Raw genomic sequence first — 19,214 nt, forward strand, 5'->3', positions numbered from 1 at the left:
GTAAAAATAATTTAAAAAAAACAACAAAATGTATGTATACAGTACATGTATGTGAGAAAAACATCAAATAACAATAAATGACACCAAACAATGAAGAAATAATTACAAATACATTCTAGCATGCTTTGAAAGGTTTTTTTTCCCTGCTAGAAAAATGTCAAACAATAATAAAGTAAAAAGAAAATACCTTGTAAACCAACATGGACAGGCTTTTTTAAGATTTTCTTTTCTGTTTGTAAAGATAATTTTTGCATATGCAGTCCTCATGGTAAACGTAGAAGCCTTTGGCCAAAATCAGCATTTTTAATGCAAAATTGTTGCTCATTGAATCAGGAAGGGATCTATTCTCCTTTATTTGAGATGTTAATTGCTCTCTTTCAGGTATACAGCTGTACAAAGAGACTGTGTTTGGAGGTTTAGTGGGACACAAGATGAGACAAAAGCAACAGGGGGGGTGAAACTTTCTGGAATAGGAGGTGTGTGGAGCCTGTTGAAGGGGTGGAGTTGGACACTATAGCCTGTTTAACACCAGGTGAGGGAGAAGAAGGCTAGCACTAGTGACTCTGATCCTGGAGTATTGGGATGTGTACAGCCTGACGGAGCATGGCCATTCCTTACATGGCTACTTCATCAGATCTCAGCTGTGCAAATGGTGAGTACAAATCACTTTAAGCAGAAAATGTATTCTATTGTCATTTTTAATTAAAAAAAAAAACTGCCTAGGTGTGAATGGACCCCTTTATGAAAGCCAGGTTGCAGGTAAACTACCAGCAAGACGAAGGTGTGAATGTTTGAGTCTATTTTACATTCTGGTGCAGTGCATTACATGTCTTGTTAAGGCAGCGCATTCATTTGAACAGTCTTCCAAAGCACCAGAGCAGGCAAAAAAACAAAAAAAAGCTTTTTTTTTTCCTGACTCTGCACAGCAGTGCATTAGTGAGCATTGTGGTGCAATGCTGGTGCATTGAAAGTGGATTTAGCCCCTGTAATACAACAAAACCCAAAAGAAAAGCACAATCATATGCTAAAACAAACTAGATTAAAAAAATTAAAATGACTGCTGCAACCTGCCACCTACTTGAGCATCTGTTGTGACAAAATATTACAGTTTGTATAGGTAATCAATTCATTAAAAAAAATAATGCAGTGGTGGTATATTTGAGAAAAAAAAAAATGATGGAGAAAAAGCAATATATAAACTTAACAAATAATAAATCCCAAGAGAAAAAGTCCCAAACTGCTGCAAATAAATGGTCCACCACACTCTTCAGCAACCCCACCAAGAGCTGAAGAATGTGGTAGACCATCTATTTGCAGCAGTTTTGGACTTTCTTTACTTGAGATTTATTTATTTAGATGCTTATATATTGACTTTTCACTAATATATTTACTTATGTGATTTTTTTTTTTTTTTTTTTTTTTTTTTTTTTTTTTTTTTTTTAATTATATTTAGATCAGCGCTGCATTGTTAAATTTTGTATGAATTGATTTACCTATATGAACTGTGAGTATTATTTAAAGGAACAGCGCACTTTGTTTTTTTTTGTTTTTTTTTACCCCTGTGCCTGAGATTCCAGCATTTTTATGTTGGCAGAAGCATGCCATCTAGTCCTGTGCTGGCAGCCTATACAACTCTATTAGAGGCTGCAAGTTGCTGTGGCTGCTTGGTGCACCAAGTGGTCCTAACATTTTAGGTCCGTATACACCCAAGGGATCAATGCTTACCCGAGTGTGATTACAAGTTCTGAAATTTGCATTGCCATAAAAGAATGCTTAGAGTGTTTGGGCTCCAATTTATTGGGTGTATGTGCAGAGGGAAGGATGGCCATTTCTATAACCCAAATAAAGTCCCATTTACAGAATGTGAATTAAAAAATGGAAACCCCTCCCCTTTGTGTCAAGATAGTCTTTCTTTAAAACTATGCAGCCATACATGGAAAGACATCTGTGAGTGATTGCACAGTGAGACTGGTATTGGCCATTGCTAGCAATTGGGCAGACTGGAATTTCTTGTCCCTCTGTTTATCTCTAGAGGGACATGCCTAGAACAGTATATGTGGAATGTCAGATTATTTTGCTTGAACAACCATGTTAACTGCAGATTGTATGGTTATGACACAATGAGATCAGGTTGCACTGACAATATGTTACACAGATGATGTTTTGCAAGACAAGCTACGTGTCCACAATAATACCTTGTACAGTCCCAGTTTAGATCACTATCACTGGCAAATTATGGGTCATGTTACATTGTATGATCAATATGTGGCATCCATAGACTTAGGAGTGTTGACAATCTTTACTAGATTGTGCTGGTTGGCTGTTAGATGAAAGAATTTGCAATCTAAAGGCTTTCAAACCTCCTGCTGTTAGAGGTAACCTGGATCTGGCGATATGTAAACTGGAATAATCCCTATCCTTGTCTTGGCATGGTGTGTGTTTTTTTTTTTTTTTTTTTTTTTTAAATAATTACTAACCTCTTAAAATAATAGGGTAATACAATGACATAACATATCTGTATATTTGTTTTTATTTGTATGGTAATCCTTATATAATGGTAAACATTCTATACCAGTATGGGTATCTGGAATTTTTTTTTTTTTTAATTGCTCATAGAAATGTTACGATTTAAAGTGTTACAAAACCCACAACAGTAAATCAGTCTGTATATGCAGTAACGCATGCTTGTTATACTCACTTTAGAACCTAAGGGGTTAATCCTCTGCATTGTGTAAAAAGGATGTTTGATCCTGTCTTCTCTGATCCTCCCATTTCTCCCACTGTCACCAATATAACTCCTGATAGAACAGAGGTTTGGGGACAAGCTGCAAATGCTGTTTGGTGTGTATATTATTATTTTTTTTTCTTGGAAGAGTGCATATGGTCAGCACTGTTTAGACAGAGGGTCAGGGGAGAATGAAAAATCTTCCTACAAGCTTTAACATATACTTGGCTAGATACTGATAGTGTCACAAGACTGCTATATACTGCTAATGAGAAAAGGCATTTAGCAGTTTATACTTTAAATAATTACATTTCTGTGTACTGTGGGAGACCAGATATAGTGAATGAAGGGTCCTGGGTTTGCAGATGTCAGCTTAACAGGACTTTAACGCTCTCTAATAGGTCATTGATTCTTCCTGTCAAAGTGTAACTGCCTGCCCATACATTGTACAGGCGGACAGCTTACACTGACAGTCCTGCATGGCACCAGTGATCCACTGACTGCTAGTGCAAAGCTTTCCGGGCTCCTACAAAAAAAACAATAAATGCACTTTTTTTTTTTTTTTTGTTTTAATGCTAGTCTGATTGAAAATGAGGTTACAAAATTCTTGTACAACAGAATAAAAATTAAGAAGTGATGTGTCAGACAAAAATGCTGATTAAACAAAAATCGTATGATCTGGTGTCTTGCAAGAGAACGAATAATTTCAGGCGAAAGCTGTGTACGAATGATCTGATGATCGTACAATCGCTTTTGAAAGCTGTATCTTTCATATGATTTTCTCATGTGTACTAGGCTTTAGAATTCTCAAATCGAAGCAGGACTTCTTTAACTACTTCAATACCAGACACTTTAACCCCCTTCCTGCTCAGGTCAGCTTTCAGCGCTGTCATAATGAACTTCATACTTTGAATAACAATTAGTCACGCAAGACTGTACCCAAATTATTATTTATTTATTTTTTTCTTTTATTAGAGCTTCCTTTTTTGGTAGTATTTAATCACCAAAAATTGAAAACTGTGAACCTGAAAAAAAAAAAAACAATGCCGTGGGAACTGCAAATATTCTACAATTATATGTGCAATACAACAATTAAATAAAAACATTAACAATACAGAATTAAAGTGCAACCAAACAGGGATGTGCTATAAAAGAAAGCAATGTGCTATTCCGGTTCACCTTTAAATTCTTCTGAAACTGTGCCAAAAAAATTATATTCCTCATTTTTGTTAACTAAAATCTCAAAAGGTCCATGTGTACAAACATGTACAAATAAAGTGACCAGTGCAACAAATAAATAATAAAATGTGCAAAGAAGGAGCAGAGAGAAAATCCAACTTCTAATTCAATCCACCACCACAGCTGATCACCACCACATATTCAAACTCGCCAACCAAATTTGCTCTTTCAAACCAGGAAAATGGCAAATAAATTCAGAATATTCCCTTTATGGATGTTCACTGCACAGCCGCAATATTCAGCTCTCAGAACCAGCTCACATCATAAATACCTTTTTTATTATAGTGTAAAACTGTCTATTTATTCATAAAGTTTTACTAAACACTGTAAAATAGACAGTAGCATTGCGCATCAAATCTTACAGCAAGCCACTACTTTCTGGCTACTAGTCTGGACCTGAACACCGTGGTGACATCACATCTACAAGTCCTGCCCTATATACATCTCGCCTATCAATGTCTCCTATTTTTTTACAACGGCATATAAAATCTAAAACAAATGAAAATTCACAACCATGCCATCTGCATGTATACAAGGTCACAGACTAATGACAAACTTGGAAATAAAAACAAACGTGACGGTGCGCAAGGATGCCAAGTTGGCCCTTTTGTGTTTGGCCTATGTGCTTACCAACAAAAGTTGGCTGCCTATCTTTTTATCTCAACTAAACAATGTTGCTTTCCAGGGGGTGAAGGAGTGGATGACTGCTCTAATGCTCAATGAGCAAATCTCTTGGATTTTGAAAGACTTGCATTAGAGTTTGGGAACTGCAACTTTCCTACACATTCCCCATGCTTCACCCAGTTTGTTTGGGCCGCCTATAACTGCCACTTGTGGTGCTTCTGCGTCTGAGAAGTCTCCTTCCCCTGACCTTCCTTTCCTCTACTTTTCTCATTTCCTCCTCCTTATGGTCTCCTTCTACCCATGCCTTTTGTTTGTTGTCCTGTGGGGGCCTAGTTCCCTTGAGTGGGTCCTCCTGAGATGACGGCAACCTTACCCTAGGGACATGGTTTGTCTGATATTGGCTGTCATGTATATGGTTTTCTCTGGTTCTTATAATACCCATTCAATACCTGTCCCCTGCATGGGCAATTTATGTGCCTCTTTGTTTTTGTTCAACCACAATTTAAAAAAAAAAATAAAAATATTGAAACAGAAAAATAAAAATGTATAGACCAATCGGAGCAGGAGTTTTGACGTGCACATATTAAAGCAGCAATCTTTTTATGACTAGATAGACAGTTTTACACTATAAAGGCTTTTCCTATTTATGCAAACTATTTTCTGAATTTATGCACTATTTGCTGGTTTTAAAGAGATTGGTCCACCCATGTCAAAGGGCTCTTTATTATTTTTTATTTTTTTTTGCACATACTGGGACCATAGAAGTGCTATGTTGCCATAGTGACTTTAGGGAGGCGAGCAGGATTACATTTTTTTTTTTTTTTTTTTTTTTTTATTAACACTGATTGCTACAACAGTGATCTTAATTCATATACGCAATCCTTTTTTATGAATGGCATCCATTCAAAGCCAGTATGTACTATTGTGAGAGCTGTGATTGACCACAGCTATCACATGGTACAGATGGGCTGTGATTAGCCTGTCTGTACCATGTGACCAATCAGAGATCGTCACAACAGTACACAGTTATGTACAATGGCATGTGATCATTTTGTTTGTCACATGGTACCGAGACTGGCCCAGAACACCGATTTGTCATCCACCTAGAACTACAAAGGTTCCGCTCGGCTGTCTTTTGTCTATAGGCTGGGTGGGAAGTGGTTTGGGGAAAAAAAAACCCCAGTGCACAGACAAAGCTATAGCAACAGGTTTGAAGTGTAAGTTCACCATCAACATTTTCCAAGCCATCTCCCTGTAAAGGTTTGAAAGTTCCTCTGGGATTGGTATTTGATGGTTTTATCAGTTGTGATTCCCTCAGAAATGCTCAGTGGATACATGCAGTTCATTTCGTTCTGCTGTGTCAGAATTTCTGAATTACAATCGTAATGAAACTAAATTTTGTCAAACAATTAATCATTCAAATTGAATTTGAATCTATTTCGAAAAGGAAATAGAAATATAAACATATTGCTGATTTCTTTTAAAGACTCTGTATTGGTGTCAGAATATAGCCCTCTTCCAAAATTTGAATTTCGAAAAGAATATCCTAAAACACAATAGGATAGGAGAAAATAAAGGAATAGAACACTGTAGAAGAGAAAATAACAGACTAAAATAGAATATGGCCATCTTCTGAAAATAGAATAGGAAAAAAACTAAAACTGAATAAAATGGAATATAGCCATCTTTCAAGATTTGAATAGAACCAGCTGTTACAATTTGGATTGATTTTTCAATTCAAATCCATTGGAAATTCGAATTTCAAATAGAGTAAAACAGAATAGAAAATTTTAAGACTGGAATAGAAAAAAAATAGATTAACAAAATAGATTATAGCAGTCTTCCAAAATTCAAATGGAACAGAACCAGCTATTCTTCACCATGAATTCGGATTGATTCAATCTTTTTGATTCAAATACTTTGACTGAATTATTATTTTTCAAAAGGATTCAAACTAATAAACTAAACAAATTTTCATTAGGAATGCAACAAAATGAAATTAGTAACTTAATGAATCGAAATAAATTTTTTCATTCTGCACATGTATTCGTGTTCAATGCGAATGAAATGCTAATAAAACGTGCATACAGGTTTGCTGTCAGTGTAGGATTGTGGAATATTATTCATTTTATAAGTAATATTCATGTATTGTATTTTCTTTGTAGGGACGTTGGTGACCCTCGCCTGCCCCTCACGTCGGGTGGTCTGCCAAATTCTGAATGAAGCTGACCTGTCTAACTCTACTTACCAAAACCTGACCTTTGATGCAAGCATTACCTCAAACAAGACCAATTACGAGTTTCTTATTGGCCTGGCACTCGCTGTTTTTTCAAGCGTCCTGATTGGCAGCAGCGTCATTCTGAAGAAAAAGGGGCTCTTACATCTATCTGCGCAGGGCAGGACACGGGCAGGTAGGAAAACCACATGCTAATAGTTTTTCTTTTGTTGCAAGGCTGGGCTGCAATGATGTGGATCATGACCTCTCTTTATATTTTGGTGCCCCATCACCACAGATCTTTGTGACCATACGATTGCATGAGTATATTAAAAAAAGAGGTCCACCTGCGCTGCTATGTACAGCTAAACATAAGAGCCAATGGCATCCAAACACATCCCCTTCAGATGAATACGATCAATAGTAAATAATTGATGCAGCGCTAGAGAATTATAATCAGTAGGATCAAATATAACCTTAATACAAGCAAATAAAAATAAAAAACCAAACAATCTACTGTAGGGAATCACTTAGTGCAATACATGCAGAAAAAAGTTCGATGGAACCTAAACAAAGTGATTTAGAATATATATTCCCTTCAGGGAATTAAACATTTAGTGTTTCCCTAAATAGGGACAATAATAATCATACAGGTGACGTGTGCAAACAGACCTTATTAAAACATAGATCCAACAAAATAAATAAAATGTCCATCAATACAATTACAATTGTAATTACATCAATTACAACAAGCAAGTTAAACACTGAACTGGATTTTACAAATGGATACAGATCAATGTTATAGCCACCATTAGAGTTGAGGTGTAAAGTCAGGACATCTCCATCCACAAATGTTGGACATTTCTGGAAGATCAGATCTGTATTTTCAGGTTCTTTAGTTCCTTCTTGCTGGTCCTTGAAGGAGTTTTTGAAAATGATGGGAGGTGGTATTCCTGATCAGGTGACCACTACATGGTTCTCGTCTCCATCCTAGAAATATTCCAGTTGATTGTCCTTTTTTCTTATCCGGCTGGAAAGACCCCAATTTCGGTCCCTCCCCTGTACCAGGCAGAGGAACGATGACTCGAGCGTGGATATAAGTGTCTTCTCCAGTGTTCACCTTGAAAAAGTAATTTTGTTCCAGCAACAACCTGAGTACTGACGAGGATCACCTTAAATTCCTCAGGGTTTGTCCCGGACTTTTGCTCATACTGTTCTTCCACCCCATCAAGGATGGCCTGATCTTCTGTAGTAGGTTCCCTGGGCTCACTCATTCCCCCAATTAATGCTTGTGCAGTCTCACTCATCTTTGTAAAGTTCTCAGTAGACTCCCACAACACTCTTTGGATCCCCCGGATCCTGCTAGTAATCACTGGGTAAGGTCAGGCTTTGCAATCCTTATCAGTACCTCCTTCTCTCTCTCTTTTATGCCTCCCATAGATTATCTACTGTGGATGGAGGCATAAAAGAGAGAGAGAAGGAGGTACTGATAAGGATTGCGAAGCCTGACCTTACCCAGTGATTACTAGCAGGATCCGGGGGATGCAAAAAGTGTCGTGGCCCCTTTGGGGTCGCAGTGGGAAGGTGATTGCGCATGCCTGCCATTTTTGGATATTACTGCACCTATCACCAAACGCATGATCACGTTTGAAAATTGCATGATTGATGTGATTTTACAGCAAATTGAATTATTGACGGACATTTTATTATTTTGTTGGATCTATGTTTTAATAAGGTCTGTTTGCACACGTCACCTGTATGATTATTATTGTCCCTATTTAGGGAAACACTAAATGTTTAATTCCCTGAAGGGAATATATATTCTAAATCACTTTGTTTAGGTTCCATTGAACTTTTTTTTCTGCATGTATTGCACGAAGTGATTCACTACAGTAGATTCTGTTTTGTTTTTTATTTATTTGCTTGTATTAAGGTTATATTTGATCCTACTGATTAAAATGCTCTAGCGCTGCATCAATAATTAAAATCTTCATGTAACTTAATGCCACTTCCATATATGATGCTCAAAAAAACAGTAAAACACTTTTTAATCAGCGCATAGCATCAAGTCAGTTAAACTCCTGGGATATTGATCTGGTCAGTTAAGTAGCAGAGGGGGTTGTAAATCAGTTTCAGCTGCTTTTGTGTTAATGAAATGAACAGGTGCACTAAATGGGCAACATTGAGACGACCCCCAAAACAGGAATGGTTTTACAGGTGGAGGCCACTGACATTTTTTTCCCTACTCTTTTCCGACAGTTTTTTTTCACTAGTTTTGCATTTGGCTAGGGTCAGCCTCATTACTGGTAGCATGAGGCTATACCTGGATCCTACAGAGGTTGCACAGGCAGTCCAACTCTTCCAGAATGGCACATCAAAATGTGCCATTGCCAGAAGGTTTGCGGTGTCTCCCAGCACAGTCTCAAGAGCTTGCAGGAGATTCCAGGAGGCACTACTCTAGGAGAGCTGGACAAAGCCATAGAAGGTCCTTAACCCATCAGCAGGACCGGTATCTGCTCCTTTGTGCAAGGAGGAACAGGATGAGCACTGCCAGAGCCCTACAAAATTACCTCCAGCAGGCCACTGGTGTGTCTCTGATCAAACAATCAGAAACTGACTTCATGAGGGTGGCCGGAGGTCCCGACATCCTCTAATGGCGCTTGTGCTCACTGCCCGGCACTATGGAGCTCAATTTGGCATTTGCCATTGAACACCAGAATTGGCATGTCTGCCACTGGCGCCCTGTGCTTTTCACAGATGAGAGCAGGTTCACCCTGAGCACATGTGAAAGGGTCTGGAGAAGCCGTGGAGAACATTGTTTCCTGTAACATTGTTCATCATGACCTTTTTGGTGATGAGTCAATGATGGCCTGGGGAGGCATATCCATGGAGGGACGTACAGACCTCTACAGGCTAGACAATGGCATTGCCACTGGATGCCATTCGGTATCATGATGAAATCCTTGGACCCATTGTCAGACCCTAAGCTGGTGCAGTGGGTCCTGGGTTCCTCCTGGTGCACGACAATGCCTGGCCTCCTATTGGGAAAGTAAGCAGGCAGTTCCCAGAGGATGAAGGAATTGATACAATTGAATGGCCCCCACGCTCGTCTGACCTAAATCCAATAAAACACCTCTGGGATATCATCCGACACCGCCAGGTTGCATCTCAGACTGTCCAGGAGCTCAGTGATACCCTGGTCCAGATCTGGGAGGAAATACTCCAGGACACCATCCTTCATCTCATTAGACGTTGTCAGGCATGCATACAAGCACGTGGGGGCCATACAAACTACTGAGTACCATTTTGAGTTGCCTCAATGAAATTTCAGCAAAAATGGACTAGCCTGCTGCATCATTTTTTCACTTTGATTTTTGGGGTGTATTTGAATTCAGTCCTCTGTAGGTTGATATTTTTCATTTCCAGTCATCCTTGCGTTTATAACATATTACCCAGTCCATATCACTAAAGCTATCCAGACTGATATTTTCCCCATTGTGTTCTAATGTGTTTTCAAAGTGTTCTTTTTTTTTTTTTTTTTTTATGTAACCTGTACTAGCTGTACAACTCAGTTGAACAACAAACTGAAATCTTTTTAGGTGGAGGAAAGTAAAAAGAAAAAACTAAACTATTATGGTTGCATAAGTGTGCACCCTTAAACTAACACCGTATTTTCCAGCGTATAAGACGACCCCCTACTTTTCCTGCTAAAATGTAGTGTTTGGGCTATACTCGCCGTATAAGACTACCCCTCTTCCAATGCACACCAGTGGGAGGAGTAGTGCCCCATCATTGGTGTCAGTGGGAGGAATAGCGCCCCATCGTTGGTGTCAGTGGGAGGAATAGCGCCCCATCGTTGGTGTCAGTGGGAGGAATAGCGCCCCATCGTTGGTGTCAGTGGGAGGAATAGCGCCCCATCGTTGGTGTCAGTGGGAGGAATAGCGCCCCATCGTTGGTGTCAGTGGGAGGAATAGCGCCCCATCGTTGGTGTCAGTGGGAGGAATAGCGCCCCATCGTTGGTGTCAGTGGGAGGAATAGCGCCCCATCGTTGGTGTCAGTGGGAGGAATAGCGCCCCATCGTTGGTGTCAGTGGGAGGAATAGCGCCCCATCGTTGGTGTCAGTGGGAGGAATAGCGCCCCATCGTTGGTGTCAGTGGGAGGAATAGCGCCCCATCGTTGGTGTCAGTGGGAGGAATAGCGCCCCATCGTTGGTGTCAGTGGGAGGAATAGCGCCCCATCGTTGGTGTCAGTGGGAGGAATAGCGCCCCATCGTTGGTGTCAGTGGGAGGAATAGCGCCCCATCGTTGGTGTCAGTGGGAGGAATAGCGCCCCATCGTTGGTGTCAGTGGGGGGGGGGGGGAATAGCGCCCCATTGTTGGTGTCAGTGACACCAATGATGGGGCACTGTTCCTCCCACTGACACCAATTACACTTGCTGACCCCTGTTCTCGTATGGTGGTGCTGCTGCAGCCAGCATATGTGATTGCAGCAGCACCTCTACACTGCACACTTACCTGCCGCTTCTTCACTCGATTTTCGCGGGGCTGCTCGGCTCCACCCCCTCGCTGGTGATTGGCTGCCTGTGTGCCTTTCCTGAGCTACAGTTCTGGCGGCCAATCACCGGTGAGGAGGCGGAGCCGAGCAGCTGCACGAACATCCAGTGGCCGAACTGAAGGAGCAGCCGTGCTTCCTGGACCGGATCGTCGTGGGATCGGAGCCAGGTAAGAAACAGCAGTCCCTGCTCACCCCTGTACTTAGTGTCCCTTCCGTTGGAAAGGGGTGCCGCCGCCCCCCTAAAAAGTGTCAGTATGCCGTATACCGGCGTATAAGACGACCCCCGACTTTTGAGAAGATTTTCAAGGGGTAAAAAGTCATCTTATACGCTGGAAAATACAGTACTTTTGTTGAAGCATCTTTTGATTTTATTCCAGCACTCAGTCTTTTTGGGTATAGGTCTATCAGCATGGCACATCTTGACTTGGCAATATTTGCCCACTCTCTCTTTCACTCCAAATCTGTCAGGTTATGTTGATCGGATTCAGGTCTGGGCTCTGGCTGGGCCATTTCAAAACTTTTAATCTTCTTCTGCTGAAGTCATTCCTTTGTTGATTTGGATGTATGCTTTGGGTCGTTGTCATGCTGAAAGATGAAGTTCCTCTTTACGTTCAGCTTTGTAGCAGAAGCCTGAAGGTTTTGTGCCAATATTGACTGGTATTTGGAACTGTTCATAATGCGCTCTACCTTGAGTAAGGCCCCAGTTCCAGCTGAAGAAAAACCACTCTTTAGCATGATGTTGCCACCACCATGCTTCACTGTGGGTATGGTGTTCTTTTGGTGATGTGCAGTGTTGTTTTTGCATCAAACATATCTTTTGGAATTATGGCCAAAAAGTTCACCGTTGATTTCATCAGACCATAATATATTTTCCCACATGCATTTGGGAGACTTCAGGTGTGTTTTCTTTGCAAAATTTAGCCGGGCTTGGATATTTTTCTTAAGAAAAGGCTTCCTTCTTGCCACTCTACCCCATAGCCCAGACATATGAAGAATATGGGAGATGATTGTCACATGTACCACACAGCCAGTGCTTAATCCCAAGATGGAAAATGATGTACAAGCAGTCTTGAAGGTTTGTCACATTGCTTTTTATCTATTTTTAGGTGCTGGTGGACATGGGTACCTGAAGGACTGGCTGTGGTGGGCTGGACTTTTAACAAGTAAGTGTAAATTTTTTTTTTTTTTTTTTTTTCCCCCTATTCTCCAATCAGGCGTGCAAGATTTGATCAAAACAGCTGTCGGCTAGTATATGGTTAAGTTTAACATCTAAATCTTATCATACAGCTGTGAAACACTGGGGGTTATTTACTAAAACTGCAGGGTACAAAATCTGATGCAGCTCTGCATAGAAACCAATCGGCTTTCAGGTTTTATTGCCAAAGCTTAATTGAACAGGCTGAAGTTAGACACTATTTGGCTACCATGAATAATTGCACAAGATTCTGAGTGCTTCATTTTTTTTTTTTTTCTTAATAAATCTCCCTCAGTGTGTAAGAAAAACATATTTGGCCATAGAAAACTCTCTAACCAACAAAGACAGTGGTTTGCAAGAGTGAAATACCTCAAACATGTAAAAATGTTACTCTGAGATAAAATCGCAGAGCATTATGTATACTTGGTTCCAGGGGCGGACTGACAACTCATGGGGCCCCCCCGGCAATAGGGGATCATGGGGCCCCTGTGTCCTTGCCCAAACTCGAAGCCTATGAAAAAGGTACCAGGGTCATCTCATGGGGCCCCCTACTGACCCCAGGCCCTCGGGCAGTGCCAGAGTTTTTCCAAATGGTCAGTCCGCCCCTGCTTGGTTCTACTCTTAACAGACCAGGAAGTATTTTGCCAATATAAAAATATTCAACAGTTCCAACTTTTAGCATTTTCTGATATTTTACCCATTTACAAATCGCTTAAGCCTCGTGATTACCTCCCAGCCCTGTGTGATGGATAGATAGATAGATAGATGTATATGTGTGTATGTATTTTTGTTTTTTGTTTTTTTTGTTTTGTTTTGTTGTGTTTTTTTTTTCTTCTAAGCTCTTTCCTTCCATTCCGAACAGGTCTTCCTCCCCCTCCCTAACCAACCAATCTACTTTCCCTTCGCTCTCCTAAAGAAAATAAAACTGTAATATTCCTGCCACTCCAGCATTCTTTTGTTGGTCGTTTTGATCTCACTTGAATGTTATCACTTAGCAATAATGTTTACTATGCTTTGCTACTTGTCACATGCTAAAGGTATGTCCCTTTTTTTAATAGTGTATGAGGCAAAAAAATATTTTGACCACTGCTCCTTTGTCTTATTCAATGGAATGCGTGTACTTGGTAGACCTTCTAAATAAAGGATTAAAAAAATAAATAAATTTCATAGTACTACTAGCTTTGAAGAAGGGGACAAACCTCAAAATCTTGTCCAGGAAAATTAGATGTTAAGTACAACAGACAGTACTCAATGGCTTTTGTTGCAAGAGCACTAATTTGGCTACAGTTACCTCAAGCACGATGGAAAAATGTTTACCCTAAAAATGAAAAACAAAATTAAAGCTAATGTGATGGGCTATTTCAAACATATGTGGATACGTGGTATCACCTGAAGGTGATTATTAGTGATAAAATTAGTTCAATATGATTGTGTGGATCATAAAGAGATCACAATTCCAGGTGAGTGGACGTCCTGATCCGGGAGTGACAACTGGTGCAAACCAAACGAATGGATGAAAAACGCACTGTGCGTTTAAAATACGCAACAATTAATCCTGCGTCACCAGGCCATAGATAGGTCATCAGGTTTCACCATCAGGGTCATCTTCCTAATAGTTATAACTGATTATCTCTCCACTTATGCCAATCAGTTATAACCATTAGGAAGATGACCCTGATGGTGATACCTGGTAGTGGATCCTGGTGACCTTTTTCTGTGGAGCTTGGATGGTGATTCGTGGGGTAACCTGACCCGAGACCTGATGACCTATCTATGGCCTGGTGACGCAGGATTAATTATTGCGTATTTTAAACGCACATCTGGTGAGTGCGTTTTTTTTTTTCTTCATCCATTCGTTTGGTTTGCACCAGTTGTCACTCCCGGATCAGGACGTCCACTCACCTGGAATTGTGATCTCTTTATGATCCACACAATCATATTGAACTAATTTTATCACTAATCACCTTCAGGTGATACCACATATCCACATATGTTTTGAAATAGCATGATATTGTGTATATTAATGTGTATTACTATTTAGCTCTGCACCAACTTATTCGGATATATATGTATTACTGGAGGTTTTTCTTGGTTGTCTTTTTTGGTGTATCAGCAGCTCATTAACATAATTTGTTTGTGTGTGTGTATATGTGTGTATATATATATATATATATATATATATATATATATATATATATATATATATATATATATATATATATATATATATATATATATATATATATATATATATATATATATATATATACTTTCATTTCATTCTAAGGTAGCACTCACTAATATCCTTTTACTATAATGTGATGGGCTACCACAGTGGCAACTTCTTCCTTCCTTTTTTTTTTTTTTTTTTTTTTTCCCCCCTTTTTGTTGCATAAGAAAAATTTAACTATTCAACAGGTGGTTCATGTACCTCTTACATCGGCAATGTTGCCTTCCCCTAGTGATCATGTCTGGTACTGCTACAGGTGTATTGCATTTTGTATCCTAAAGTTCTGTTCACTTAGTTACTTATAACAATAATCTTCTCCTTCTTTTTTTTTTTTTTTTTTTTTTTGCAGTGGGAGGTGGAGAAGTTGCCAATTTCGCTGCTTATGCCTTTGCACCAGCGACCATTGTTACACCACTGGGGGCCCTCAGTGTGCTGATCAGGTAATGGCCTTTCATAAGGCAAAGGCTTGCTACTAACTAGATTATGTGACCACATAATTTAATGTTAATGTCATTTTTTTTTTTTACTTTTTTTTTTTTTTTTTTTCAGTGCTGTTATGTCATCTTATTTGCTGGGTGAGCGCTTGAACCTCTTGGGAAAGTTGGGGTGTGCACTCAGTGTGTTGGGGAGCACTGTACTGGTGATCCACTCCCCAGAAGAACAAGAGGTTACCACGCTAGAAAATATGACCTTCAAGCTTAAGGATCCAGGTAGGAGGGCCATAAATCTACTTCCACACTCTAGTCCAGCAATAATTTCCTTGCTGCTAGATATACAGGATATAATCAGATATTTGGTCTAATGTTTTTCTTGCTTTTAAATTCAGTTTCTTCTTACTTTACAGGTTTCATCGTGTACATCAGTATTCTCTTCATCTGTTGCCTGGTCCTCATCTTCTTTCTCTCACCTCGGTTTGGCCACACAAACATTCTAGTCTATTTAGCAGTATGCTCCCTGTTAGGCGCTTTCTCTGTGTCTTCTGTAAAAGGTCTAGGAATAGCTGTGAAAGGACTTCTTACAGGCCTGCCAGTCTACCAGCATCCTTTGCCATGGATACTCATTCCTATTCTCATCATTTCAGTTGTCACCCAGGTGAACTACCTCAACAAATCTTTGGACACCTTCAATACATCCCTGGTCTTTCCAATCTACTATGTCTTATTCACTACAGTGGTCATCACCACGTCGTTAATTTTGTTCAAGGAATGGGTGTCCATGTCACCATTTGATGGTGTGGGTGCAGTGTGCGGCTTTCTCATCATAATCTTGGGCGTCTTCATGCTCCATGCTTTCAATAACCTGGACATTAGCTTGAAGAGCCTTCAGCAACAGTTACAAACCTTTGCACCTGTCAAAGAAGAAACTATGAAAGAAGACACAATCACTACAACCACCAAACGGGAAACTAAAAAAGAAGACAAGATCACTTTAATAGACAACATGGAGACTGAGAACAGTGGTGGTATTCCCAAAGTGTTTGTTATTTACACTTAGACTGGATCTATGCACTTTTCCTCCACTGAGTAGTTTGGTCCTAATGCTTTTGTATACACGACAGTCACTCAGCAGGCCACAAAACACGGTGGGTTAGTAAAGCCCATGCTTTCAAGGAAATGTGTGACCTTTGGCCAGGTCGGATCACTTTGTTTTATAGACTTCTGATGTTTTGTTCCCATCCTGTATAACTCCATATAACCCGGTAGTAACTCATAGCAACCAGCCAGAATTCAAGAGTTTACGGATCTAATGTGAATTAAATTTGGTTGCTGTTGGTTACTATACTTTGTAGAGGCTTTAGGTTGCATGTCAAACAAAAGTGTGTAGGTCCTTCAATTTTGGAGGGGCCTTTCCTGATATGACATGGATATGAGTCTTAATGATGACCATTGATCAGGAACATGCAGAATTTTAGAGAACGTTTGCATTTCCCTTTTTGTCCACTGAAGATAGGTCTCCACTGAAAAATAGAATTAAACCAATGACCTTCAGTGTGACATGTATGAAGATATAAGGAAGGATCACAAAACAAAATTGGGTTGAGCAGCTTTTGTCCGAACATGTGTGAATAAAGGTGACAATTTGGATGTGGCTCCAGTTGAAGTAGAACGCCTACCAAAACCCTTTTTAATCAGAAATGTTGATGGCGAGGAAGGGTTAGACATTTTGCCAGGGTTTTTACTGCTATGTCCCTGTTGGGAAGAGATTCCTCTCGTTATCTGTCACAGTGACTATTTGTGACAGCCAAGCAATGAGGAATCCTAAATGTTGTCCCCCAGAACAGGAGTAGAGGGGACATTTTCCATTAGTGACATTTGTCTTTTTGGGGAGATTTTCACATATCTGGGAAAGAAACGTAAGTAAATCTTCCCAATGGGGAAACCGGCAGCAATAAATATTGACAGAGTTTTCTCACACTTTCAGAAATGTATAATCTCAAGTTCATCAGTACTTTTTGAATCCAAGGTCTAATTCTTTAGTGTCCATCTGATTCTATAGTGTTCCTCTAATCCTGTATTGTGACCATATTTTCACTTGGACCCTGCTATTGTATCTTGATTTGGTTGAGCTAGCAACCCTGTCCTGTGTGGGTTTTTTTTTTTTTTTTTCGCCAGGAAAAATTGAGGTAAAAAAACATGTTATATTATCACTGAGAGGAATAAAGGGGGAGAAGAAATGCTCCAACGAGGAAACTTGTTGCTATGACCACAATCCATAAGAGGGGGGGGACCTGAGAGGAATGTTAACCATTCCCTACTCTATTCAGTGCTTCAACAAATGTTTTGGCTTTAAGCATGTATGGGGTTGATTTACTAAAGGCAAATAGACTGTGCAGTTGCTCCAGAGCTTATTAAATAAGGTAATGCTTCAGTTTGCATGTGATTGGGTATTCTTTGCAAGGAAAAAAAAAATACAGCATTTCTGCTTGCACATGATTGGATGATGGAAGTCAGCAAAGCTTCCCCTCATCTACTAAGCTCTGGAGCAACTGCACTTGCAAAGTGCACAGTCTGTTTGCCTTTAGTAACTCAACCCGTGTGTGTATTGTGCATACATGAGTGGGAATGGTCACCTCAAATGAAGGGGGCTCTCAGTCAATTGGCATGTATAGTGTCTGGGAGAAAAACCAAGTCCCTCAGTAATGAAAGTTGTTCTTTTAAGGGACAACAGGTATCTGACTACAGTATAGGGAAATTGCTTTTTGATTTAATGTATACTAGTTTTTTTTCATTGAACATGCTTCTGCCTGAGTCTCATTTAAAATGTACATATATTTTAATATGCCAATTTTGTAAAATGTATTTTAAAGTAGCCTTTTTATTAAGTTTATAAAAGCTCTTTCACATTCATTTGTGTGGTGAATCTGTAGTACATTGCTGCATGCCTGTGCCCTAGCAGATCATATTTTATGTTGGCTGAAGGAAATTGCTTAACACTTGGTTTAAATGTCTAGAACTCTGCCTTAGCTAAAAGTATAACTAAAAAAAGGTACAAACCCTCTTCTTCCCTTTTTTTTTTTTATTTTTTTTTTGTCTTGCTTACCATTCTCATTAAATGTTAAAGTAAAAAAAAAAAATATTGGGTTGTCCCCAGAAAAGTAATAGAGGGGAAACCTGCCACTGCAGGGATTTCCTGTTTGGCTATTGGCCGTGAAGTGAAATCTCCACAATGGGGAACAGCTGGCAAAAACAAGTCTGATGGGTTAGTTATAGCCCTCCTTTGGTCTATCCAAAATATATAAAAAATGTTTGCCTGTAGTTCTCTTTTAAGCTATTTAGTATAACTGCAAAATATGTAGCTATTGGTGTTTAGACAGCAGAGTTATTCACTATAACACTCAAATATTTTATCTTGTTAATGTCACAATCTCTATGGTGTTTTACAGTATGTTCTGCTGATATAGGCAAGTGTTTCATGCAGTAAAACTACTGGATGCATTCTACCAAAGACACCCCATGAAGACAAAAATGTGGAAATGGCATTGATTGATTTGTACTGTACTACTAATACATAAGTCAATGTCCTGGAGTAAGCATGAAGTCTAAGTGGTTGCATGCTTATTCTTTAGAAGTTTTTTTATTATTATTATTATTATTATAAAATGCACTTCTTTTTTATGAACAGCTGATATCTTGCTACACAGGAGAGATTCACATAAAGGAACTGGTATCTGCTACATATTTTGTGACCTAATAAACACCCTTTCCTTGATTGCTAATAAAAATTGGCATCAAGCACTTTGTCCCTCTGTCCACATTGAAGCCTATTAAAATACTACTGGGGGCCCATTTCAACTTCATGCTTGATTGACTGTTAGTTACCCATGTAAAGGATCAGCAGCAGGGGTAGTGTGGTATTGGAGTATAGGCACCGTATACATTACTACCTCTACTAGAACATATGCAGGAGGAACACTATTCAAGATACATGGACA

General features: G+C 39.5%; 1 protein-coding gene across 1 annotated transcript; it reads left to right on the forward strand.

The window, feature by feature from the left end:
- The first annotated feature begins 603 nt into the window (after positions 1-603).
- Positions 604-18,088, forward strand: NIPAL4 (NIPA like domain containing 4). Its single transcript, XM_089682769.1, has 6 exons — positions 604-652; positions 6,754-6,999; positions 12,464-12,520; positions 15,132-15,222; positions 15,332-15,492; positions 15,627-18,088. Exons 1-6 carry the CDS (start codon positions 604-606, stop codon positions 16,274-16,276), a joined length of 1,254 nt encoding a protein of 417 aa, XP_089538895.1. The 3' UTR covers positions 16,277-18,088.
- Positions 18,089-19,214: the final 1,126 nt, after the last annotated feature.

The sequence above is a fragment of the Staurois parvus genome, unplaced genomic scaffold (assembly GCF_062004578.1).
Source record: "Staurois parvus isolate SC_StPar_1 unplaced genomic scaffold, SC_StPar_1.0 ptg000298l, whole genome shotgun sequence".
Classification (NCBI taxonomy): domain Eukaryota; kingdom Metazoa; phylum Chordata; class Amphibia; order Anura; family Ranidae; genus Staurois; species Staurois parvus.